This window comes from Giraffa tippelskirchi, chromosome 7 (assembly GCF_054371585.1).
Source record: "Giraffa tippelskirchi isolate mGirTip1 chromosome 7, T2T-mGirTip1v1.2.pri, whole genome shotgun sequence".
NCBI classification, from domain to species: Eukaryota; Metazoa; Chordata; class Mammalia; order Artiodactyla; family Giraffidae; genus Giraffa; species Giraffa tippelskirchi.
In genome coordinates this window covers 25,873,184-25,899,716 of record NC_137281.1, presented here as the reverse complement: position 1 = coordinate 25,899,716, position 26,533 = coordinate 25,873,184, and the positions used below count along the sequence as shown (strand labels likewise).

Genomic DNA, 26,533 nt, shown 5'->3' with positions numbered 1-26,533 from the left:
CTCCTCACATAGCAGAAATGTAATTTTTCCAGTTGTGGTGATGCTCATTTTCTGATAAAGTAACTGCATGAAACAGTGTGACTTTCACTGAACGGTTTTAAGAAATTTGTTTTTAAAACAGTGTTAGAATGTCAAAACCTATTCCTCTAAGACATATTTCAGAAATACAGTTCTTTTCCTGACTTTTCTGTGACTTCTACTACCTTTATTAAAATACATTTTATCAAAGTATGTATATTTAATACAGACTTTTTAGTAGAAAATTCTTTTATCGCTGCTTTATTTATTCTCGTGAATTTCCTTCTTTTCTCCCTATGCTTGTTTTTCCCTTAAACATTTCCCTTAAACATTAAGTATAATTTTTGAGAGGGTCTTTCATTTTTTAAATAATTTTTAATGGCTGTTTTATATTGCTTTGTATGATATGCCAAAATTAACCATTTCTCATAGAACATTTAAATTGCTCCTAAAGTTTCTACTATTAATACTGGGATAAAATCCCATTGATTACAATAGATGATTAAAACAATTTTTTTTAAAAAATTACATCTGGGTTCTTAAGTAAAGCAACCCTCAGAGCAAGAGGGAGATCTTTGGCAGGTTTTGGTGGCATGCTCACAGTTAATTTGTAGAAACATTTTGATTGTTTTTAGTTCTGTCTTTTGAAATAATTTACCTATAAAATATTTGGATCCACTGGGCCTTTTATAGCAAGGATGATTTTCTCTATTTCTTCCTCAGTTACTGTCTCTTCTTTTTTCTGTCAACATTGGTGGCCTAGGATTTAAAAATTACCGACTTCACTAAGATCTTTCACATTTCTTAACACACTGTTGGATATTTTATTGGTTTATCCTCTAATTTTTTTTTAATATAACTATTTCTGTGTATTTAAAATTTGAGTTACATTCCAGTCCAATAGTCCAGGTGGTTTTCCTAGCTTCTCTCCTTTCAATTTTATTAGACAATTTTTTCCAGCAGTGAGAAACCAGGCTCTCTCAGCATCCTCAATACATTTACTTATCTGCTCAGTGTTACTGGTATCTCAGCCATGCTAACCATTTCTTCCACCTGCCCTCAGCATTCTTGATACATCGCCACACCACCTTTCTCATCTCCCATGGCAGGGCTGTTCTGACTCTTCAACTCTTAAGAATGGAAGGCAGAAGAGAATTGTACAAAATGCAAGGGAGGAAGGAGAATCTGAGATAAAGAGGAGTAGAAGACTAAGTTGAATTTTAAATATTAAATCCATCCTTCGATTCCTCTAATAAACATCATTTGGTCTAGTCAAGGTATATTGTCCATTGATATGGCTGGAATTTTTTTTTTTTTAATTTTAGGATTTTGCACTAAATTCATAAGATAGTGATCTATAACTTTACTGAAATGTCTTAAAGGTTTTGGTGTCAAGGTTGTACTGGCCTCATAAGATGAACAGGAAAGGTCCCACCTTCCTTTCTCTGGAAAAGTTTATAAAGGTTTGGTATTCTTTTTTTTTTAAACATTTAGAATAACTACAGTGAGTGAAGACATCTGTTTCTATGAGTTTTCCTTCTAGGTAGGTTTTTAAATATGAGTCATGGATTGTTTGCAGTTTTGGTAAGGTACAGTCTACCTCTGGGATGACCTTGTGCTTTTATTGATAGCATGCTGTGTTCTCCAAGAGTCTGTTCTACTGGCAGTTTGTGAATTCTGTTCATTTTTTTTTCCCCCAATACTGTGTTTTTCAGCTTAGATTTTTCAAGTTCCTGCCCTGTGTCAGTATTCTGAAAATTTCAAGAAACTGGCTATGTGTTTGAAGCTGCTTTTGTTTAAAAAATTTTCGCTCCAGCCTTGACTGCCAAAGTTCTGCCATTCCCTGGTTTCTGATCTCCCTTAACCCCCACCCGTGACCCCCGCAAGCTATAGCCCTCTGCCCAAGACAAGCTCAATATTCAGGTTCCTCCCTGTAACCAAAATCGGCGAGTGCCCCCAGGAAAAACACTATATCTTGCCATATACTTTCTGTCATTTACTTCTCTCCTGAATTTTGACATTCTAGCTCTTTCTGTTTCTACACCAGTAGGTTGCATTTAACTAGATGCTTTTTGTGAATTGCTTTTCTTTTGTTCTGGTCTGCTGCAAACTGCTATATCTTACCCAGTGGTAGAATCTATTTGTGTTTTTAAAGCTCCATCTAGTGTATATGTTTGTATGTAAGTATTTTGCTTTTCAAAAAAAAAAAAACATTGTATCACATATGAAACCTGTTAATTATCTGGAAAAGTAAAGTTGGGCACTATAAATCACTTTACAGCAGGATGGCATTTGGCTAAACTGTTAAATACTGGTAGTGCAGAAACTGTGTTCCATACTCATTTCCGCTACACCTAGTAATCACATTCAAGACAACCTGTATTGCCCCTTTGATCTATCATTTCAGAACAGGCCACTCAAAATTAGTCTACCTCAGGGTTATTCAAAAAAAAATTCTGCTGGCAGGCTTCTGTCCTATATATATCACTAAAACAAAGGTATCTTTCTCTGTCCACCTGGACATCAGAAAATCTTGCTGGTGGGTCTTCTTGCTAAAAATCTTCCTTAGTTTGTATATGCCTGAGCAATAGACATTTGTAGTCCCTTATTTTAAATTTTATTTATTTTTATTTCTTCTTTCACTAGATTTGTAAGAGATTTTTCTGTTTGGCCAGCATTTGAGAGGAGCCAGCTTTTAGGTTTGGCTATTAACGCCATCGTTTTGCCATTTACCCCTGCTTTTTATAATTCAAGAACAGAATTCGCTAATTTTTATATTTTTTAATCCTCAAAATAACTCCTCATTTTCCTTTGGTAAGAATTACCCAGACTCTATTCATTTACTCAGCAGACATTTTTGGAATGCCTGCTCTGTGCCAGGTGGTATTCTTAGCCAGAGTCACCCTTCAGAACCAGTCAGGAGAAGGTACCTGCTTCCTGTGGGCTGGCAGTAAGGAGTCAGTGAGAAAATTTAGTGAGAGGGTGTGTGGGCTGTGGTGAATGCTCAATAAATGTTAATTGTTGCTTTTTTATGATGTATCACATGAGGGGCTTTTAAATGTTGCCTGGTTAGGGCCCTTCACGCTTGGCCAATTTTTATAAATTGCCCATGTGATTCTGGAAAATTCCAACATACATAGTTTTGGAAATACTGAAGTGAAAACAAGTCTGAGAAATTGTTGAGGGAGAAAAACATGAAAATAAGCTACAGTTCTGAAATGGAGATAGAGACCAAATACCAGAGGTGGCAGGGAGAGGATGCGGGATCTGGAAAAGCTTCAGAAAGGAAGAGACTGTTGAACTAGTTCTAGAAGGATAATTCAGAATTTTTCCTGTAGAGCTGAGGGAAGAAAATAAACGATGGTCAAAACAGGATGTGCAAAGGCAAGGAAACTTGAAAGAGTAATAATATAGTCAGGGCAAAGAGTCCACTTGTGGAAAGCATGGGATGTATGGTAGGATGCAAAATTATGAGAAAGATGATTCAGTCACCTAGAGAGAATGACCTGAGGTGGAGATCTAGAACAATTTAGAACAGTGTTATCCAGAACAAACATAATACAAGCTACATGGATAATTTAAAATTTTCTAGTAGCCACAATGTTAAAAAAAAAAAACAGAAAAAAAACGGGTGAAGTTAATTTTAGTAATGTATACTATTTAAACTAGTATAGCCAAAATCTTACCATTTCTACATGAATCAACGTTTTAAAATTATTAATGACGTTTTACTTTTTTTTTTGTACTAAGTCTTTGGAATCCATTGTTTCACACTTAACTGCATGTCCTAATTTGGACTAGCCACATTACAAGTGTTCAATATTTACATGTGGCTAGTGGATATCGTATTAGACAGCATAGATCTAGAGTGTTAGGGCATTGTGTGGCCAATTGTATATAATATACATAATTAAATACTACATTTTATATTAAATATAATAAAAACTACATATAGTATAAATATAATATTTTTAAATATATAACAAATAATTAAGATTATTTTTACTCATTAGCTGCCAGACTCTGGTTTTCAGTTTTGCAAAGTTTTAAAACTACAAAGTTTCCTGAGTATTAGTTTTAGGGGAATTCTCCCACAGGGTTGGTATAGGGTAGAATTGGAGGAACATGTCTCTTTACAGTTGTAAATGTCCTTTCTGGATATACTCTTTCACCCTTCTGCTGGTAAAACTCTTATTTCTTCAGTTCAGGGAGTCTGTGTCATAGATGAGAAAACTGGATCTCCAGGAGGTGTGTGTGATTTGCCCAAGGAAACTACACATATGTTAGTTGTGGAGCCTTTTAGGGGCCCATGACATTGGGCCTTCTCAACTTAGCATGTGCTGTTTCCAGTTCTTTGCTTTGGGCTCCATCTTTTGGCCAAGGTCCTCTTTATGTCAGCGTGAGGAAGAGGAATATTTAATACTCCTTGTTAATTTTTAAAATGTATTGATTATGAGTTCCGGTTATATCCGGAAGAAGGATAAGCAGTGTTTGCAAGACATCACTGGATCATTACAGTCTGAGGTGTGACTTGGTTGGAATGCCTTAAAGGTGATCTAATTCAGAGTGGCTGATTCACACCAAGGCTCTTTTTACCTATTTAGTCTTGCAAACTCTTGACTGTCCTTATGTCCTGAAATGGTTCTGGCCTCTGAAGATTTGGAGGTTCCTGAGACAAGGAACTTGACCTGCTAGAAGACCACTGAAAAATAGGTAACAGTCACCATAATGTAGTCTTAGGAGCTGTGCTGAAGAGAAGCCCAGGGAGGGAGCTGTGGTGGGGGTGGACTTACCCCAGACCTGTAGGTAGAAATAGAGCCTGGAGGAGAGAACTTGACTGAGTCTTGGTGGGAGAGTAAGTGTTAGTCAGGCGGAGGAGGGAAGACCAGCCTTTTGAAGCAGAACTTGCAGAAGAGAAAGAGATCGTTTTGTGTCAAGGAGGTGTAAATGTTCTCCACACTGAACCATAGTGTACAAGGGAAAGAGAAGCCAGAGCTGAGGCTGCGGAATTAGGTGAGGACTAGGTTAGGAAGGGGTCAGGAGCTCACAACAAGGAGTCTAATTTTTAATCTCAAGGAAAGTTTATTAAATATTTATGGAACACCTGCTATGTTAGCTGTAGAGAAAATAGCTACATTCCTACTCTCCTGGAATTTATATTCTGCTGTGGGATGCAGCCTGTAAACAAATGAAAATATCACATAACAGGTATAAGGACTATGAAAAGGGAAAAGAACAGAGAGTGACAGTTTAGGGTTGAGGGGGTGCTATTTTATATGATGTGGTCAGGGAAAGTTGCTCTGGTGAAGTGGCATTTGAACAAAAAGCTGAAGAAAGTGAGTGGGGAGCCATGTGCATATCTGCAGGAAGAGACTTCCAAGTCAAGGAACAGGCAGAGCAAAGACCTCAGGGTGGGAGCATGTGCATTGTGTTCCAGGAGTTGTTAGGAAGGTGGGGTGAGTGAAGCTAAGAGAGCAGTAGGTTGGAGATGAAGTTTTAAGATGAGGCAGGGAGATGGGGCAGGGGACGGATTGTGAAGGACTGTGTAGCTACTGTAGAGACTTGTGACTTTTACTTGGGATGAATTGGGATGCCATCAGAGGCTTTTAAGCAAAGGAATGACATGCTCTGAAAGGTTTTAAGAAGATGAATCTAGTTGTTATATGGAAAACAGACTTGGGAGGGGTGGGGCGTGAGTGGAAAAGGAGGGACAAGGTAGGAGATTGTAGCATTGATCCAGGTGAGAGATGATGGTGGCATGCGCTGAGTGAGGGCAGTAAGTATTGGGAAAAGTGGGAAGAAATGAAGGGTTTGTATGCATGATCAAATGTGTTTTAGAGAAGTGACTCCGATAGTACATAGGAAAGAATTGGTGAGACCATGAGTAGTAGAACAGGTTAGTTGTCCAGCCAGGGCAAGAAGTGATGAGTGGCATGGACTAGACATGTGTTTACTGGTCAGTACATACTTTACCATTCATTCAGCCTATTCGGGGAAATAGAATAAAGTCAAGAGTCCATGCGTTAAACATAAGGAACCAGTTAAGCAAAGGAATCCAGGTTGGTTGGCAACTCTGTTCCTAAACCACAGGGGCTGTATGTTTAGAGGACAGAGTAGGAATGGAAAGGTGTTACTTCTCACAACCTAACTTAAAAGGTCTGCTTTGGTCCAAACCTTTTCCCTGCTGGTCATCTGCATCCCAAGACCAGCCTCCCTTCTCTCATTTGTCAATCCCAGGACCGGATTCCCATTCTTTCTTCTCCTCTCCTAATGGTACTTACCCCTCAAGGCCCAGTACATAAGCTTCCTTAAAGTTTCTCTCCGGTGCCCAGAACATTGGTAGCACTTCACTTTACTGTGTATTGTCTCATACCATGCTTTAATAAATAACACATTTTAAAATAAACTGAAACCTATTCAAGGACTGCAGTGTTTTTCATTTGCATTTTTATTCTACCACAGTGCATATGGTAAAGCCAGGTACTTAATACATATCTAGTGTCTTTCTTTTCTTTTTTAATCTAGCAGCATCTTACCTAGCACAGTCAGATTCCTATCCTCTGTCGGAAATATCTACCACATTTCAGCCCTTTGCTGTTTTTGTCGAGACATAGCTGCAGTGTTGAGCAGAGATGTGATAGGGAGGAACCATTGTTTATGAATGTGATCATGCACCTCAGTCACTAGGAGATGGGGGCCACTCCCCTTTTCTCTAAAATTCAGATCTCAGCAATCTCCTTAAGGCTCAGCTCAGTCCGGAAACAGATATTTAGTGTTGGGTCAGATACTTACTGGATACTGGTATTTTAGAGTTAAAAAAAGAAAAAAATATGGCCCCTGCCCTCATAAAGCTCACCATCTAACTAGGAAGTTCAGTCACTCAGTTGTGTCCGACTCTCTGTGACCCCATGGATTGCAGCACGCCAGCCTTCCCTGTCTATCATCAACTCCCGGAGCCTACTCAGACTCATGTCTTTTGTGTCGGTGATGCCATCCAACCATCTCATCCTCTGTCGTCCCCTTCTCCTCCTGCCTTCAATCTTTCCCAGCACCAGGGTCTTTTCCAATGAGTTGGTTCTTCACATCAGGTGGCCAAAGTGTTGGAGTTTCAGCTTCAGCATCAGTCCTTCCAATGAATATTCAGGACTGATTTCCTTTAGGATGGACTGGTTGGATCTCCTTGCTGTCCAAGGGACTCTCAAGAGTCTTCTCCAACACCACAGTTCAAAAGCATCAATTCTTCGGTGCTCAGCTTTCTTTATAGTCCAACTCTTACATCCATACATGACTACTGGAAAAGCCATAGGTTTGATTAGACCTTTGTTGGTAAAGTAATGTCTCTGATTTTTAATATGCTGTCTAGGTTGGTCATAGCTTTTCTTCCAAGGCAAGCGTCTTTTAATTTCATGGCTGCAGTCACCATCTGCAGTGATTTTGGAGCCCCCCCAAATAAAGTCTGTCACAGTTTCCATTGTTTCCCCATCTATTTGCCATAAAGTGATGGGACCAGATGCCATGATCTTAGTTTTCTGAATGTTGAGTTTTAAGCCAACTTTTTCACTCTCCTCTTTCACTTTCATCAAGGGACTCTTTAGTTCTTCTTTGCTTTCTGCCATAAGGGTGGTAATAAGGATTAAATAGATTACTAGGTCTGTTTAAATAGTTGTGGATTTGCAGAGTGGCTTAAAGCACATCATATGGGCATTGACCCTCTGTTGGGAGATCAGAAGACCTCTGTGAAGATGTGCTAATCTACCTCTAAAGTGTGAAATATAATTAGCAAGGGACAGATGTATGGGAGGGTGGGAAGAGGATGATGTCTTCCAGGAACCTGAGAATTGCTGTTCAATTATAGCTCAGCACACAGGGAGGGCATGAAATCAGGCAGAAACCGTGTAACTTTCCCTCACTGCTCCAGCAATCTCATGGCTCTGCTTTCCTGCTGATTGTCTTTACATACTTTATTATGTACTTCTTGAGGTAGAAATTGGTTTAACCACGACCAAAGGACGTATTTCATACTGAGCATGATGACAGGTGTCTTAACAAGGCTTGGTGAGGCAAGACAGAAATCAACACATGAACAACAGAACTTGACTATTCAGAGGCATGGGAGTCCTTAGCCAGCCTGGTTTCAGTGGGTGGTGGTGAAGGAGTGACTTGAGGGGAGTACAGCATGCAAAATATCTCTGATCTGGCAGTTCTAATTCTAGCTAGCCAGCCTACAGAAATTCTAGCATATTTGCCCAAAGAGTGTATTGCAGTGATGCTTGTAACAGCAAAATATTGGAACTAATCCAAATATACAAAAGGAATTGTTCCATTTATTCATTCACCAAGTATTTTTTTCAGCATCCACTATGCTGGGCATCACTTTAGGCACTTGAGGGGCATATAACTGTGAATAAGATAGTAAAATCCCTATTCTCACAGAGAGTGCAGTCAAGGAGACAGAAAAGCTAACAAGAAATTCCAGATAATTACTAGAAGTACAAGCATCCTTTTAAATCTGCATCTGTTTGGTTCCTGAGTTAAAGTTCAGGTGGCAGAAATTTGGACAGTGAGAGATACTTGTCTGTGCTAGGAGGAAAATTAAGCATGGTAATATGATGCGTAGTAGATTAGAAGGAGGTGCTGAGACACCTTTTCTCAGGTGGCAATTCTGGATGTGACACCTAGAGGACTAGTGACTGGTTGTCAGCTATGTGGCAGTCTAGTGCCCAGGGTGGGAAGAAGCTTGATGTGTTCAGGGATCAGCAAGGTCAGCAGGGCCAGAGCCCAGTGAGGGATGGGGCGAGTTTGAATCTTATTCTTAGCACAGTGGAGGGCTGTGAGTTTTAGGTGATGGGTGCGTGATGGTACTCCAAATGTACTCTGGAGTGCTGTGAAGCAATTCAAAGTAATGAGGTGAAAGTATACAAAGCACTAAGGGAAGACTTCCAAGATACATAGCTAAATGTAAAAACCAGGATGTAGAACAGTATAAATGATAGTTCATAAAACAAGTCTGTGTGGGGGAGGGGAGAAGGTGAAGGAAACATGGAAAGGGGCGGCTTAGTATCTACACCAAACTGTTAATAGTAGTTACTTGTAGGGAGTTTAGTGGGATTGGCCATGGGGGTGAAGGGGTGCAGTCACTTTTTATTCCCTGCTGTATTTGGGTTTTGTAGCAAAGACAGTGCATGGGCAGTGAGGAATTGGTGATAATATAGAAAGACTTGGCTTTGAAGGGAACAAGAGGAAAGCTAAGTGGGCTTACAGGATTGTGGAATATATTGCCCCTCATGACTTTCCTGCATGCCATATTAGATTCTCTATAAAATTATGTAACAACTAGTATATTTAACCCACTTTGCCCCCTCAGGATATCAAACATGTGATCACCTTTTCTTATAGACCCTATAGTAGGTTCCTAGTATTGCTATGGGAACATTTGTGGGGTTGATCCCTACTTGAGCAAGAATGTGTTCCTACAGGAATCACTGACATTTAAGGATGTAGCTGTGAACTTCACCCAGGAAGAATGGCACCACGTGGATGCTGCTCAGAGGCGCTTGTACAGGGATGTGATGCTGGAGAACTATAGCCACTTGGTTTCTCTTGGTAAGGACCACATCTTCTTGTCTATGTATTGGCAGGTCTTCCCTTTCTCAGATGCTCAGGTTGTGGGGCTCATAGTTTGGGTGACTGTGAGCAGGGTGTTCAGGGTTAGAGTTTGTTCATTTTGTTGAAACCCAGCTTTATGGGTTTCTGAGCCTACCTTTTAGGTAAATAGGAACCAGAAATAGGCCATTTGATTGCATGACTCCTCAAGTTGCACCTTTTTTTTCCTCTTCAGAGTTGTTGAGGATCAAGTCCTAGTTCTGACTTTTAAAGGGCTCTTTATCAACTTTTATAAACAACCAAATCTTATGTGTTTACCTATGAGCAGGATATCAAGTTTCCAAGCCAGAGGTGATCTTCAAATTGGAGCAAGGAGAAGAACCATGGATAGCAGAGGGAGAAATCCAAAGGCCTGTCTGTCCAGGTAAATGAGGGAGAATTCAAGAATCAGTGCAGAATGTGGCACAGCTGAGGGAGAGGAAAGCACCTTCACTTTGCTGCCTTGGGAGCTCCTCCATCTGTAGAAGAGCTGCACTGTCTCCTGGATGACACCTCGGTGTGTCTCCCTTCTCTAATAGGGTGTGTTGCTGTTGATAGGTCTCAGAGGAAAAGGTACCCCTTTTTTCTTTTTGAAAGTAGCCCTTTGTCTTACTCAGAATGCCATCTCTCCGTCTTGTAACCCTACTTCTGGATCATTTTCTCCTCTAGTGTCCTCAGTCTCCCTGCATTGTTTGGAGATCTCTCTTCTTACTCATTCAGACATTAATTGAACTCCCGTGTCTCCCTTTGTTTCGTCTTGCTGCTTTCACTGTCGATGCCCTAGACTTGTAGGGGATACCCATAATCTTGATTCTCCCCCGCTCCAGACTTCTTTCCATGACTGCATTCCTGTTCCACCTGTCTGGGGAGCAATGCCATCTTCCTCTTGTCCTGCACTCCTGCCCATCTGATTCATTTCCTCCCTCCAAAGGTCTTAGAGTATCCTTCTCTCCTGACTTCCCCACTTGTTCAGTGCTTCTTGGCTTTAGGTCTTTGGCTTTTCTTGCTTTTCCCTCCTAGTGAATCTGTCTTAAGGAGCCTGACTTCTGGCTTCCTCTCCGTTCTTTCTATATTGTGCTTAGTTGCTCAGTCATGTCCAACTCTTTCCTACCCCATGGACTATAGCCCGCCAGGCTTCTCTGTTCATGGGGATTCTCCAGGCAAGAATACTGGAATGGGTTGCCATGCCCTCCTCCAGGGCATCTTCCCAACCCAGAGATTGAACCCAGGTCTCCCACATTGCATGGCAGATTCTTTACTGTCTGAGCCACTAGGGAAGCCCAAGAATACTGGAGTGGGTAACCTTATCCCTTCTCCAGGGGAACTTCCAGACCCAAGAATCAAACCGTGTCTCCTGCATTGCAGGTGGATTCTTTACCAGCTGAGCTACCTGGGAAGCCCATTCTATATTACTTCTCTATAAAAGGGTGCCTGCCTTCTGGTAGTCACAGGTCTTTATTCTGTGCTATAGACTCAGAATTGTCCTAACTTGTACCCTGGTCACTTTTTTTCTCTTCCCTTCCCACAGGACCCCTCTAATGCAAGTCCCACAGAGTTCTTATTAAAGATGTAAAATCTAAGTTAATCATCTTGCATCCCCAGTCAGCACATTTTGCTACCTTACCTATTACCCATTTCTCCTCTTGCCCATTAGGAATTATCATATTGCCAGTTCCTCAGGCCAGAAACCACAATCATTCTAGTCTTTTTCTTTCAATCCAAGTTATTTTCCTCCTTTGAGAAGTATCTTAGATTTTCCTGCCTTTTAAATTGGACTGGTGACATCCTAAACCACGCCTCAGATTTAGATTAGTATAATTCCCGGTTGAAATTGCTCACTCTATCCATAGAGGGTTTGTAATCCATATTGGGTTTTGTAAATCATAGTTTTATTGAGGTATAATTGACATATCATAAAATTCTCCCTTGTAAAGTGTACATTTCAATGGCTGTTTTGGGATAAATACAGAGTTGTGCAGCCATCACCACTATCTAATTAAGCAGAACATGCTCAATGTCTCCAAAAAGAAATCTTATACCCATTAGCAGTCACTTTCTACTCCTCATTCCCCCCAGCTCCTGGCAACCATCTACTTCTTGTCTCTATGGATTTGCCTATTCTGGATATTTTCTATAAATGGAATCATAATATGTAGCCCTTTGTGATTGGCTTCTTTCACTTAGCTTAAGGTTCATTCACGTTGTAGCATGTATCAGAACTTGATTCCTTTATATTGCTGAGTAATATTGCATTGCATGGATATATCACATTTTGTTTATTTATCATGACATGGACCATGTTGGATTTTAATGCTTTATCTCATAAACTACCATTCTCTGAAAGAACCTTTTACCTCAGTATAGGAAACAGAAACTCCCTTGATTTAAAGGTCCCCATCATACCTTCTAGTAATATCTTTCTGTTCCTGCCAAAGAGAGCTCCACCTAGGCTGAATTTCTTCTTGAAGTTACAGACCTGAGTACATTTCACCCCTACATACTTTCTGGTGTTCTCTGTAAGAAATATACAGTTTCTCTCATTAGATAATAGTTTCTCTCTGTCCAAAGCCGTCTTATAAGGTCAAGGTCTCTAATTCATAAAACCTAATATATGCTAATATACTTGTTTCTTTCTTCCCTGGTCACAAATACCATTTATATCATCTCTACCACACAAAATCAAATTTACTATATGCCATCTGTTGGTTTTTTTTTTTTAAGTCATAAAAAGATTGTCTCATTTTTATTCTTAGGTTTTTAAGCTCCTGGAGTGTCTATTTATTATGTTTCTAAATATTTTCCCTCTGTGTTGCAGAGCATATAGAAGGCAGTCAGAAAATTATTGATTGTTATGGAATCTTGCTGGGGAAAGAACTTTCTCATTCATTAATTTCAACAAACATTTCTTGAATGTCCCACTGAGAAATATTCTAAAAGAAATACGAAGTATTCTCTGTCTTCAGGATTTTAGAATTGAGTCTTGTTCCAGGGTAAGGAATTTGGGAATTTAGGGTTCTTTAGTTACTGTTTTTTTCCCCCTTCTAATGTTTATATGAAAATTTTCAAACATTTGAGAAGTTGAAAAGATTATACAGTGAACACCATATTCTACCACCATGATGCTATAATTGTTAACCTGTTGTTATATTACATAGTAACCTATTATATTTGCTTTATCACATATCTCTTTATCCATCTATTAATCTGTCTTACTTTTGATGCATTTCCTAGTGAGTTGCAGACATGAGTACATTTCACCCCTGTATACTTCAGCATGTAGATCGTTGACTGGAGTTCAATATTTGTTCATAGTTCTTTTTTTTTTTTTTAATTAAAAAAACATTAACTACAGTGAAATTTACACCTCTTATAAGTACCATCTATTTGACTTTGATAAATGCATTCTCGCATCTAACCCAAACTTCTATTGATATGGAACATCTCCAGCATTCCAGAAACCCCTCTCCCCTTAGTTTTTAAAAGATTGCCATTCTTAGAACCTGGACAGTAATTAATTTTCTGCTGTTAGTATTCAGAGGTTAAACAAAGGTTTAGAGGTCAATTTTTTAGGCAGATTAAAATAAATTGTTTTTGGTTAAGAGAGGTGATTAATGTGGAATCAGAACTCAAATAGACTAAAACCACAGCTCTAGTTATAAGGGCAAGGATGATTTGCTTCTTGAAATATTACTTGTTTATCTGCTTGGGAGGTATACCCCTCTATCTCCAGTTATGTCAAAGAATCATTTTCAGTTAGTTCACTGGCTACAGATTTTCTCAGCAAGGTTTGAAGATCTGAAGCCTCAGAAGTGACTTTAAAAAAATTATGAAATGAATGTATTAGGAAGATAGATTCCATGGCAGTTTGTAAAATGGACAAGAGGCATGAATAGCAGATAGGACTCTGCATGAAAGACTATGATCCTATTCTGTTTGTATCTGTGCCTGACTCTCTCATGCTCACTGGTTCCCTTACTCCCTAACAAGCCCTTTTATGTGGGCTTTCTCATTCTGGACTTATCCTTCATGATAGCTCTGTCATCTCTCTCCACTCTTCCTTTCTCCATTCAGGGTCTTCTTTTGAAGTTATTGGACTAATTTCAAAACAAAGTGATATATAATTGCTGTCTTTTCATTCCTACTGTAGCAGTTTGTTTTAACAGAGGGGAATAGGGAATGTTTGCACTTTGGGTTTCTTTCAGACTGGAAGACCAGGCCTGAAGCCAAATCTTCAGATCTGCAGCAGAGCATATCTAAAGTATCCCTTAGCACAGATGAGCTCTCACATACCACGGGAGAAGATGCTTGGGACCTTAGTGGCCAGTTAGAAAGGCATAAGGAAAACTGGAAGAGACATCTGGGGCCAGATTCATCCACCCAGAAGAAAATAATCACACCAGAGGAAACTTGTGAGCAAAATACATTTGGTGAAAACTGTAGATTGAACGCAGACCTGGTTACACAACTGAACATTCCTACAGGGTCTAGTGAATGTGATACACTTGGGAGCAACTTGGGACATAATTCAGACTTAATTAATCAAAATAATATCCTGGCAAAAAAGAAACCTTATAAATGTAATAAATGTAGAAAAGCATTTATTCACAGATCATCTCTGACTAAACATGAGAAAACTCATAAAGGAGACGGAGCTTTCCCCAACAGTACAGATCAGGGAATTTATCCTGGAAAGAAGCACCATGAATGTACTGACTGTGGGAAAACCTTCCTCTGGAAGACACAACTTACTGAGCATCAGAGAATTCACACTGGAGAGAAACCCTTTGAATGTAATGTGTGTGGGAAGGCCTTCAGGCATAGCTCCTCCCTAGGTCAGCATGAGAACGCTCATACTGGAGAGAAACCCTATCAGTGTAGTCTTTGTGGGAAAGCTTTCCAGCGCAGCTCCTCTCTCGTTCAGCACCAGAGAATTCACACGGGAGAAAAACCTTATCGATGTAATTTGTGTGGGAGGTCGTTTAGGCACGGCACATCCCTCACTCAGCATGAGGTTACACACAGTGGAGAGAAACCCTTCCAGTGTAAGGAATGTGGAAAAGCTTTTAGTCGATGTTCTTCTCTTGTCCAACACGAGAGGACACATACAGGAGAGAAACCTTTCGAATGTAGCATATGTGGGAGAGCTTTTGGTCAGAGCCCATCCCTTTACAAACACATGAGGATTCATAAGAGAGGCAAACCTTACCAAAGCAATAACTACAGCATAGATTTCAAGCACAGCTCATCTCTTACTCAAGATGAAAGCAGTGTCACTGAAGTGAAATCCTATCATTGCAGTGCCTGTGGGGAAGACTTCAGTCACATTGCAGACTTCTCTGACCATCAGAGGATCCACACTGGAGACAAGAACCCCTATGATTGTGAGCAGGCCTTAAGTCAACAACCTATTTCTCATCCTGGTGAGAAACCCTATCAGTGTAATGTATGTGGAAAAGCTTTCAAAAGGAGTACTAGTTTCATAGAGCATCACAGAATTCATACTGGGGAAAAACCCTATGAATGTAATGAATGTGGAGAAGCTTTCAGTCGACGCTCATCACTGACTCAACATGAGCGAACCCACACTGGAGAGAAACCCTATGAATGTATCGACTGTGGGAAAGCCTTCAGTCAGAGTTCATCCCTCATTCAGCATGAGAGAACTCATACTGGAGAAAAACCCTATGAATGTAATGAATGTGGGCGAGCTTTCCGAAAGAAAACCAATCTGCATGATCATCAGAGAATCCATACTGGAGAAAAACCCTATGCTTGTAAGGAATGTGGGAAAAACTTCAGTCGAAGCTCAGCTCTTACTAAACATCTGAGAATTCATACACGAAATAAACTCTAGGACCCTTGACATTAAGAAATACGAAGAAAGCGTTAGTTAAAATATTATTCAGTGTCAGAAGATTCTTACTGGAGAGGAAGCTTGAGGATATAATGAATTGTGTGTGTGTGCGTGCGCACATGTGTGCAGGTGTGTATGCGTGTGCGCATTGTGTGTTGAGAAATCTCTGTGCTGTTTTTTTTAATAAAAGCCACTTTCTCAGATCTGAATACATACATGTGAAAACAACCTCAGACGTCTTATATAACCTGTTAGAAATGACATGCCTATATATTGGACTTTGTAAAGCTTTTGAATATATGTATGCAGGGAATCACCAACTTTTACCAATTTGTAACTCAGCGTTTACAGCCTTTTTTAATAAATAAAACTCCCGCAGTGATGACCAAAACTCATTTTTAAATTGCTTGACAAATGAATTCAACTGCAGCTCTTACATTAAATTTACCATGGAAACCAGTTTCACCTCCAGGAATTCACTGTTCAAAGAATTAAATCAGCTGGTCCAGCCTCTTCCTTGTACAGATGAAACTGAAAGCCAAAGATGTGAAGTGGTTTGCAAGCCTGATACAGTTTATAACAGTAAAGCTGGGTGGAAAATGCAGGTCTTCTGGATCTTTGGCCCCATGGTCTTGCCACTGAAAAGATATTTTGGAATTCAGGGCTTTATAATAAGTTTTAAAATAAATCAGATGCACAAATATTTAACAAGCACTCAGGAGTTGAATATAAGAGGCAGCAAGACATATACAAATTTATCATACTTATTTAAAGCAGCTTGTTGAAACCTTACAACCAAAGTTGTAAATAGTTGAACTACTAATGACTTCTTTCCTTTTCCCACGTATCATATTTCAGGAAACATATGGTCAGTTTCAGAGAATTTATTAAATCTTCCTGCTGTGCTTTTCATGATCCTCCCATGGGAAAGCACTGCACCAAGCTTCCTATATTGATTTGATCAATGGGAAAACAACACAGAACTACAGAGAAAAAAAATCCCCCAATTTAATTTTACTGTAAAGTATCAATCCAGTTATCTCTTGCCATAAAATTTGCCTTTAAATTAGTTTAGGGAATCAGCATATAGTGGATCATTTTGTGTGCCAAGGAAATTTTCACCATTAAACAATTTAACTTTTGGCTCTGTGGTGCTTTTCCATCAGTAAAGCATGAGGTAAGCTTCAGGAGCCCACTCTAATCATTAATATCCCTTAAAGCCTCGCATAGGCTGTTCTAAAGGAATTTCCAGAATCTTTGTTCATTCATTGGCACCACTAGTGCAGATAAACTTGGGAGCACCTGTGGAAATCGACACTTTTCATGAAATAGCCTCTGCCCCTGCCCCCAGGATAAGCAGATTTTTCCATCCTAATGATGAATCATGGAGAAGAGTGATAAGGGTTGGTGTTGATGGTAATCCTTTCCTACTGGCTTCTCTGCATGCCAGGTAGCAGGAGCTATCCTTTTTGTCTCATCCTGGATAACGTAATGCAGCTCCGAAACATCCTTCATAATCCTCTGCAGGAAAAATGTGTGTGGGGTCAGAAACGTGGGATGTCTGGCCCAGTGCATTTATCACACACGAAGCAGGATGGGTTATTCTGTAGCAGTTCTGTCCTCCCAGAACTTTTTAACTGTTCAAAAATACCTTGTCTGTGATGTTCTCTGCTTAGTGCTTTGTGCACACACAATGCCAAGACCATGCCTATGTTGTCAGTAATTCTACTCAGAACCTCTTCCACTGATTGGCTTCTTAGCTGGGAAGCCTATCAGAAACTCCTTTTGCTTTTGATTGGGGATCCCCGTAGTGGACTGTTTGCAAGAATGGCATGAATTGTAACCAGTTAAGTGCAACGTAACTGTTACGGAAGTTTATAAAGACTTGGTTCCAAGATAACCTAAAGGAGACCACTGGTTTGTGTGTGGAGTCTGGCCTAGATCCAACCAGTCTCTGAATCTCAGCACATCGTCATTGGCGGGGGGGAGCCCAGGATGTATGTATGAATGGAGGATTGCCTAGTCCCAGCAACCACACACCATGCACTTACGAACATCGAGCTTTCTAGGCAATATGAAATACATCCTTGGAACATCATTGTATTATTTCAATAAATAGCCTTCTTAGTTGAATGGGAGTCAGTTTGTCTTTTTCCATTTTCAGAACTTGGCTAAGATTAAAGAGTGGTGCATCAAAGGAAGAGGGATTAACTGCTAAACTCATCACAGCCAGGTGAGTTAATAGCATTTACTGAATGCTTACTTCTTGAAAGACACTGCTAAGTATTTTACAGCCATCATTTCATTTGATCCTTACAGCTCCCCTAATAGGTCTTGTGGTATCATGTCTTTGCCCAGCTTTTGCCCTCCTCTTCCTCTTGTAACAATCCCTTCTGTACTGACCACAAGAACACAAGTCAGGACATCCCGGAGCTCAAAGATAATTTCAGCCAATTAGAGACTTTGGACAGAATTTTTTCAAAACAGACTTTAGCAAGGATACTTTGATTTGAGGTTGCTAGGCTGGTAAGGTGAAGGCCTAAAGTTGCTTCGAACCTGATTCCTTACCAGAGAGGGCAGGTCTGCTGTCGTTGCAGAGGACGAGGCGACATGACAGTATTCTCATTTCTCATTCCTGAAGTCCCTGGACTGGATTCAATTTCCAGAGCTCTTCCTGGGATTCAGTGGGTTCCCCAGGACCAGTGGAATGATTCCCCTTTTGTTATATTTCTGTTTCTTGCATTGAAGAAACAAGTGTATGTATTATATTTTTGTTTTCTAATGGGGAGAAAAACCCAGAGAGATATCAGACTTGGAACCCAGAACTACCTGGCTGCAAAGGCACGGCTCTTAACCTCTACTCTTCATCATGTCTTCAGAGCCATGTTATGTTCAAGGAGCTTCATATAACAGGCTTTTGAGGGTGAATGGAAGAAGGGATATGGTGATAGTTTAAACCAGAGACCCAAGTGGAAACAAAATGAAGGACCTTGGAAGGTTTTTCTTCACTATTTCAGTAAATTAAGTCCCCCCAATTCACCCACAACCTTCACCCCTTAATATATCAGTTATTTGTATTTGCCTGTTCTGTAGATAAAATCTTGTATCATACTTAAATAAAAAACCTTCTTACAAATGTTTTCATGTTGCTACATAGTCTCGTGATCCCCTTAACAAATCCACTACTATTGCAATAATATTTGGATAGTTTGGGGCATTGGTTTTATAATAATGACATTGAATACTTATACCTTTTGAAGCACCCTTGCCTTTTTATTTCCATAGAATTTTCTTAAAATACCCATAGTGAGTTAAATATCTAGAATGGGGTTACTGTGTCAGCATGTATAGGTAAGTATAACCAGATGGTGTGAGGTTCATATAAGAGTGAACTAGATACAATAGTGCAGGAATAATAGTCTCAAAATTGCAAAAGAGAAACAGGAGAAAACCAATCTTCCACTCCTGTTGCCTGGGTATGTGTGGGGAAAGGCCCCAGGGCAGGCATTATGTTCTACAAAGCCTCTTGCATTTTTCTGTGCAAGCATGGATAAGAAAACAATTCTTCTGTTATTAGGTATACTGATGCTGGTGCTCAGGTCTTTATAGCTACAGTGGGCCTTGATAGATACTAAATTAGTTAATTCCTTTTTGTTAAAAATGCAGATGTCACATCAGGGAAGGTTTTAATGACTGCCCAGCTAAATTGGTCTCCTTTTTTAAGTTCTAATGGATTATGTTGATATCCTTCACTTTACCATGATTTGTACTTTTGATTGATTGGTTTTTCTCCCCACCGCAGTAGATGGTGAGTTCCAGGAAGGCAGAGTCCACGTCATTTGACTAACTTTTTTTATTCCCTTGCTTATCACAATACCAGGGACACAATAGGTACTAAATGTAGTCTTGTTAACAGTACAGTGGAGATGTGTTGATAGTCAAAGCAGATTGGCTTTTCAAAATGAAAAGATGCTCCATCTTGAAATCAATACTGCAAAAGAAAGCAGTGAGATATTATTTCATATTCATTAGGTTGGCAAAAAGAAGTCTTGTGGGGGGAAATGAGAATTTGTACTTTATTGGCAGTATAAGGGAAGTTCTGTATCTTCCCTTGCTCTTGATATAGGACTTACAGGACTCTGTCTTTGGACCTCTTTTCTTTTTCTACAGTCCCTCTCACTGGGGCTCTCATCCAGTCTGAAGGCTTTAAATACCCACTTGAAAATTTTATCTCCATTCCAAGATTCCATACTCATAACCAACTGCCTACTTGACATCTCCACTTGGATTTCTAACAGACACTCCAAATTTAATATGTCCAAAGATGAACTAACTCATGATCTCTCCATCCCAATCTCATCTTTTATCAAGTTCCTCCCTCAAACTTCCCATCTGAGAAAAGGCAACCCTAGTTGCTCAAGCCCCAAACTGGGTAACCATTCTTGATTCCTTTCTTTCACATCCCATATCCAAGGTTCATTAAGTTCTGTTTGCTAACTTGCAGAATGTATGAGGATGGTCATATCTTGTTGCTTTTTACTCTTTCTGGAATCCTCTTCCCCTGGATATCACTTGGTTTGGTTCCTCACCTCCAGCAGATATTTGTTCAGTGAACCCTTCCTTAACTATTGTACCGAAATAGCAATTCATGGGACTTCCCTGGCAGTCCAATGGTTAGGACTCTCTGTTTTCACTGCTGAAGGTACAGGTTGAATCCCTGCTCAGGGGAACTAAGCTACCACAAGCTGTGTGGTGTCACCAAAAACTAATAATAGTAAAAAAGCAGTCCCCCTTCATGGCACACTCCCATCTCCCTTCCCAGCTTCATTTTCTCTGCAATTCCTACCACCACCTGACATAGTAAACATTTTACTTACTTTTTATATGCCCTTCTATTTTTGGGGTGTATGTGTGTGTAAATTTTATTGAAATGTAACATTCTTAAAGTACAAAAATAGGTGAACAGCTTGATGGTTGAGAACAGCAACTTACATGTCTTGTTCAGTGCCCTTTCCACAGTATAGGAGATAACACAAATGTTTAATGAATGGTTGAACTGCGTGCACATGTACTAACAAGGTTAACATCAAAAACAGTTGAAAATAAAGTTACAGAGGGATTATATACAATGTGATAAAATTTATTAAAGGTCCATATCACCTTTTTTTAAATCAACTTGTGCAGTAAAAGAAAAGTATTAAAATATTGGCTTTAGAGTGGTGGTTTCCTCCGGAGGTAGAGGGGAAAGGGATGGGGAAGGATAAAGCAAGACTAACTTTTATAGTTTTTTTTAATAAAAAAATCTCAAAATATTAATATTTGTTAAAAGAAGGTGATGCATATTTGTTGTATATGTGTGTCTGAATGTTAAACTCTTTTACAGTTAGTTTGCCTCCCTGCTCTTAATCTGGTCCCTCCTCACACACAACCAAGCTGGGGAATCGTGCTTGGTTCCCCCTTGGTACCATGAACCTATCTGACCTGTACATTCAGCATGCCTGAAGGATTTAGGAAAAGGGATAATGGGCAGTCATGTTTCCAAGGATGGGAAGTTGATCTAGGCCCAAGAAAGGGATGGTCTTCGTACTGTCAAAATCAAGTAGAGTAGTTCCCACTCTCTAGAAATGCCATTTGAGGGAATAATTAAAAAGAAGGGGAGGACAGGGGAGCAGAGGGCTTCCTATATATAAGCAGCATAAATGATTATTGGCAGGTGTTGGTGGAAGAAAAGAGGTAATTTTTGCTGGCAAATTTTGGTGAAAGCCCTATAATTTTGGAAAAACTTTTTTTTTTTTTTTTGGTAAACATTTTAATGGATAAAGGAGCCAAGAAATTTGGACCTGATAACGTAGATGGTATTTTATTCTGGTATGACCAGGTAAGTATTAGCAGTAATGATTAATGGGGTTTTTGTTTTACTCTGTGCATTAAGAAACTAGCAATTACCAGTTCTCAAATTTTAATATTCATTTTCAAAAGTTAAGAGTTGTCACAGGGTTTTGGCATGGACTTTTTGGTTAGCTTAGAGTTGCTGCCAAAGTCTGAAAGATGAAAAATGTCATGTTCCCCTACATTCTAAAGGGCACCACAAGAACTGGGCATATGCTCCCCACAGGAGTCACTAGGAGTTGGGAGATTCACAGCCTCTCACTCCTAGGGCCCCACTGACAGGTAACCCCTGAACAGAGTCATATCCAGAGGAGATGGTACCTCTGTTCATAGGGTGAGGCCTCTATCCCTTCCCCACGCACGGCGCTAGGGATATCAGGCACCAAGAGATATTAGGGGCATCTGAAATCACTTTATCCCCAGCAAAACCACAGGCCCACTATGCGGCTACTACCCCGAGTTCTTAGGTGAGCTCGCCATGCACTCATGACGTGTGTATTTGGTGGTAAGGCTGTGGGGAGTAATCTACCATCGATAGGTGCCTGCAACAGTCTGGAGATTTCTGAATAGAGGGGTGTGCTGCTGGAGTAACCTCTACCCGCTGAGTGTGAAGCCCTCTGAGGGTCCGCCTTTGTGGTGTTTGTAGGCGGAGTTCGAAACCGAGTGTCGGGTCAGACAAGCCCGCTCTCTTCGACTTCTTTGCCGTCAGCGTCACAAGACCAGGATTTCAGTGGATCTTGGGTATGGTGACTGCATATAGTGCGTTCCCAGTCGTTATTGATCCACTAAACCAGGGCCATTGAGCTCATTCTCAAGGGGGAGCTAACTAGATGGGAAGCTGGAATTGTGCTGGCACACCAGGGCATGTGTTTATCCTGTGCCTGAGCTCACCCAAGGAAAAAAGTTAGACGGTGGGCAGGAGCCATCGGACTGTGTCCCAGGGGCTGCCCTACCAAACTCGCGTGTGACCTACCTGGAGAGGGGTTGGAGGTGAGAACTGAAGTAGACCACTCCTCTATGAATGAATACAGTGAGCTGGGATGAAGCTGCACGCAGCTCCCAAACCAGCGCGCATCTCCCTGTGAGGAAGCCATCTATCGAGGCAAGCCACCGGCCTCGGGCCCAACAGGACTAACACAGCCTATCGACACCTTCCTTCTCAACCGTTGCTCGACTCATTCGGGCCTCTAAGAATTAAGGTGTGAATCGGGAGTTTTGAACTGGTCTAGACTAAGTTTTAATAAACCTAAGTAAGCACAAAATTGCTTTTTCTCAGGTTATGAGCTCCTAAAAGGTATTTGATAACCTGGTGAGAGCAAGAAGGCCTTTTAAAATGGTGACTCCAGTCACATTAGCTTTATAGTATAAAAGTTAGAATTAATAACAGGAAGTTCTGGGTGTGCCTTTTAAAGAGGTGTCAAAGAAAGCCCACTGGGACTTACCCGGGCGCTTCCACTGCAGAGGGCACGGGTTCCATTGGTGTTGATTGGGGAACTAAGATCGCGCATGCTGCGAGGCCAGAAAAAAAAAGAAAGGACGCCCATTTCCACCCAGGAACATTGTACCAGCTCTGGGTTAGGAGTGTAGTCCACGGAATTCGGCCACACGCGTGCGGACGGAGTGGCCCGAGGCTCGTTGCGCGGCTGGAGACTACATTTCCCGAAAGCCTTGGCGGTGGAACACTTCTGCTTCCGGTTTGACGTATTCTGCCGCCGACGGGGGCGCTCTTTGCGAAAGGAACGGGGTTGTACCCCTGACATATTCAGTTTCCAGCTGCGCGGGGACGTTTACACTCTGTATGGTGTTCATTCCCTTTTGAGAAAGTGCGGAGGGGGCAAGAGCTTGGGCGCGCGCATGATATTTGCCCAGAGCCAGGCTACCCTCCTCCTGTGGCCTCCACCGGTGTCCCATGGCTAGCCTAGAACACCCCAGGCCGGGACCTTGTGCTGCTTTCCCGCGCTCTGCTCATTGGCCGGAAACTGCCATCTCTGTCACGTGATCTCGATAATTTGGGAGACGTTGAATCATACTGAAAGAAAGTTACACGGTTCAATATAGCCTGGAGTTAAAACTCCCCTCTGGATCCTCCCCATCATTCTCTGCAAATCAAAGAACTCTCTCACCCAAAGAAAAAGAATGAACATTAAGGTTGATTAGCCCAGCTTCCAGCCAGTCCAGCCTCTGGCCGATCTCCAGAATTCCTTGCCCCAGCCCTTTAAGAGATAACTAATCTGAACAACCTTGGAGAAGAGCTGGCCCCTTTAAGACAGTAGATTTCCACATATATGTCTATATATACTTAATCTTTTCTTGGGTTAGTGCAGCAGCTCACTAATACTGCTGCCCCTTCTCGCTTCATTAAAGGTGATCTGTTCCTGTAAAGTGCGGGTCTCGTTCTTTTTCCGAACCTCGCCTTCTCTAACTCCCTTACTCTATAATAGGAGGTAGTCTAGGTAAGTGGAGAAATTTAAGGTAACTTACCTCCACTTTCTGAAAAAAGTGTAGCTTTTCCTGAGAAACTGTAAATTTCTACTTTGAAACAGAGCCATAAAACCAGAAACACCATCTCCTCTTCCCCTCTCCTCCAGTCAGCTCCCTTCCTTGGGACAGGAAGGGTCCTGTGCAGGTAGGCTGGAGGGAGAATGATGCAGCATTGAGTGAAGGGTTACACTAACGGTAATGGTAGTCGAGGTAATTAGGCCCGACTCTTCCATTTAAAATAACTTCAGCTGAATAAAACGTTGAAAAAGAAAAGCATTCTAATGAGCTAAGAGGAGAGTGAAGAATTAAGGATCAAACTCTAGGAGAAGCAAGGATGAAATCATAATCCCAACGCTCAAAGCTACTTTTGCCTGAAGGCATTTGCTGGTGGAAGGAGACACCTTGAAACTCAGGTGTAAAGTTGGTGGACTTGCAGTATAAGGGATACAAGTGTAAATATGTTGAAAGCTAGGAGTCTGAATAATCGCCCCACATTTGAACTGGGACCCCAAATGAAGACACCCTCAAGAAAATGTTAAACTGGAGATAAGCCCTGGCATAGACATGTCTCCCAAATCCAGCTTGTCTTGGAGGTGTAGAGATCCTTAGCCTTCAAACCCTATGCTGCTGCTGCTAAGTCGCTTCAGTCGTGTCCGACCCTGTGCGACCCCATAGACGGCAGCCCACCAGGCTCCTTCGTCCCTGGGATTCTCCAGGCAAGAACACTGGAGTGGGTTGCCATTTCCTTCTCCAATGCATGAAAGTGAAAAGTGAAAGTGAAGTCGCTCAGTCGTGTCCGACTCTTCGCGACCCCATGGACTGCAGCCTACCAGGTTCCTCCGTCCATGGGATTTTCCAGGCAAGAGTACTGGAGTGGGGTGTCATTGCCTTCAAACCCTATTAACTTTGACCTAGAGGTGTGCTCAGGTGTCTGATAAAAGCAAATGAAAATGATCCTTTAGAGAAAGGTATTATCGTCTCAGACATCAGAGTATTCACACACACAATTCTTTTTTAAATAACGTCCAGCACATTCTCAAAGATAATCAGACACATAAGGAAATAAATTGTGAAAGAGAACATGTAGAAATAATAGACAACAAATACAGACACAAACACGTCAGGTATTGGGATTAACAGGGTATAAAATAGCACTTCTTAATTTTTTCTTAGTATTTTTAGAGATAAAAGACCCTGTTGAAAACACCTATGAAGACAAACCTTAAAAAATTGACATAGCAGGTTTGAGAAAATAACCAAATGGATTTTTTTTTAAACTAATTAATTAAAAAAAAACTCCAACAGCTATATGTTTGACAGTAAATTAAATATAAAAGAAGAATTAATGAAATGAAATATAGGTGAGAATAAATTGTTCAGAAACTAGTGCACAGAGAAGTACAGAAGACAAGCACCTTAAGCTATTGGGTAGAAAGATCAACATAGATTTAATCAGATTCCCAGAAGGAAAATACAGAAAAAGGTATATGAAAGACATACCAAGGTACAGATTCAGGAAACTCAATGAAATTCAAAGAGGATAACTAAAAGTAAGTCCATGACAGATACATCATGGTGAAAAAATAGTATGTAAAATGTAAACAAGCAATTAGAACTTCTGACTTCCCAATAGCATCTATTGGGCTTCATAGGAAGCCCTATGAATGGGGAATGAAATCTTCACTGTACTTAAAGAATATGTCAACCTAGAACTCTGTATATAGCAAAATCTTTCAGAAATGGAGACACGAATATCTTTTATACAGCTAAAAACAGTCAATACTTGCTCTCTGAGTGACCTGCAGCAAACTCGTAAATGAGGCTACCTGTTAGGGCTTATGTGAGGATTGAGTTAATATCTGTAAAGCGCTTTGCCCTGTGCCGGCTCATAGTTGGTGTTCTTTAAAATGTTTGGTCCCCCGGTGAACAAGCTGGGATTGCGGGGGCGCTGCCCTTGTGTGGAACTCTCCCAAGGCGGGTCCCAATGGGAGCTAGTGCTGCAGGGTCCAGTCCGTCTCCCTTCCCGGACGGTGCAAGCATGATGGTGGCCACCAGAGGGCGGTGTCACATCGCAGAGGGTGCCCTGGAGGCTGCAGAACTTGCACCAGGCGAGCCTGTTGCAGGGATGCCTGGATCTGTCTTAACATCGCTGACGCTGATCTGCCCTATTGCCAGGTACTCCCTATCTCCTCCCCTCAGGTGCATCCCTTGCGGATAGAGGCCCTGAGAGCTAGTTTCTGGTTATTTAGATTCATGCAAACCCTTAGTTGTGGCGTGTGGAATCTAGTTCCCTGACCAGGGATGGAAACTTGGCCCCCTGCATTGAGGGCAAAGAGCCTTAACCACTGGACAGCCAGGGAAGTCCAACGGACGTTTATTTCTAAATATTCAACTAATAATGCTTTCATGGCACACACAGGTTCTATCAAAATTCAGCAAAAAAAAGATTTTAAATATCAAGACATAGAGCATCACCCAGACTTCTAGCAGTCCTGCCAACTGATTGAAGGAAGTGGTCCAGGAAGAGGGATGAGAATCTAAAACTTGATCTTGGAGCAGAAGACTGACTATAACCTCATTCTCTAACTGCGAGTGCGCGTTTGAGTGGAGCCACATGGAGCTGACAAGTTGTATTCTAGGCAGAACTAA

At 41.0% G+C, this 26,533-nt stretch overlaps 2 protein-coding genes and 1 long non-coding RNA gene across 11 annotated transcripts in view; 2 read left to right on the top strand and 1 right to left on the bottom strand.

Annotated features, from left to right (window-relative positions):
* Positions 1–23,785, top strand: part of ZFP90 (ZFP90 zinc finger protein) — a 106,277-nt gene extending 82,492 nt beyond the window's left edge. For 6 of the 9 annotated variants that reach the window (XM_081512850.1, XM_081512848.1, XM_081512849.1 and 3 more), the window contains 3 exons: positions 9,495–9,621; positions 9,950–10,045; positions 13,863–15,905. In XM_081512850.1, the coding sequence (XP_081368976.1) occupies positions 9,495–9,621; positions 9,950–10,045; positions 13,863–15,514 (1,875 nt within the window). In that variant the 3' untranslated portion in view covers positions 15,515–15,905. Of the gene's footprint in view, positions 1–9,494; positions 9,622–9,946; positions 10,046–13,862; positions 15,906–17,678; positions 17,748–17,833; positions 18,651–21,336; positions 21,393–22,049 lie in introns of those variants that run through there. The other 3 variants (XR_014060271.1, XR_014060272.1, XM_081512851.1) reach the window with 3 other exon arrangements.
* CDH3 (cadherin 3) overlaps positions 17,679–26,533 on the top strand; it is a 106,292-nt gene continuing 97,437 nt past the window's right edge. The window contains exon 1 of the mRNA XM_081512824.1: positions 17,679–17,747. The gene's annotated coding sequence lies outside the window, so the exon portion shown is untranslated. The remainder of the gene's footprint in view (positions 17,748–26,533) is intronic.
* LOC145514629 (uncharacterized) lies at positions 19,353–23,057 on the bottom strand. The gene is made up of 2 exons (XR_014060274.1): positions 22,846–23,057; positions 19,353–19,505 (listed from the first exon to the last, which is right to left on the bottom strand). It is a non-coding gene; the product is annotated as an uncharacterized LOC145514629 (long non-coding RNA).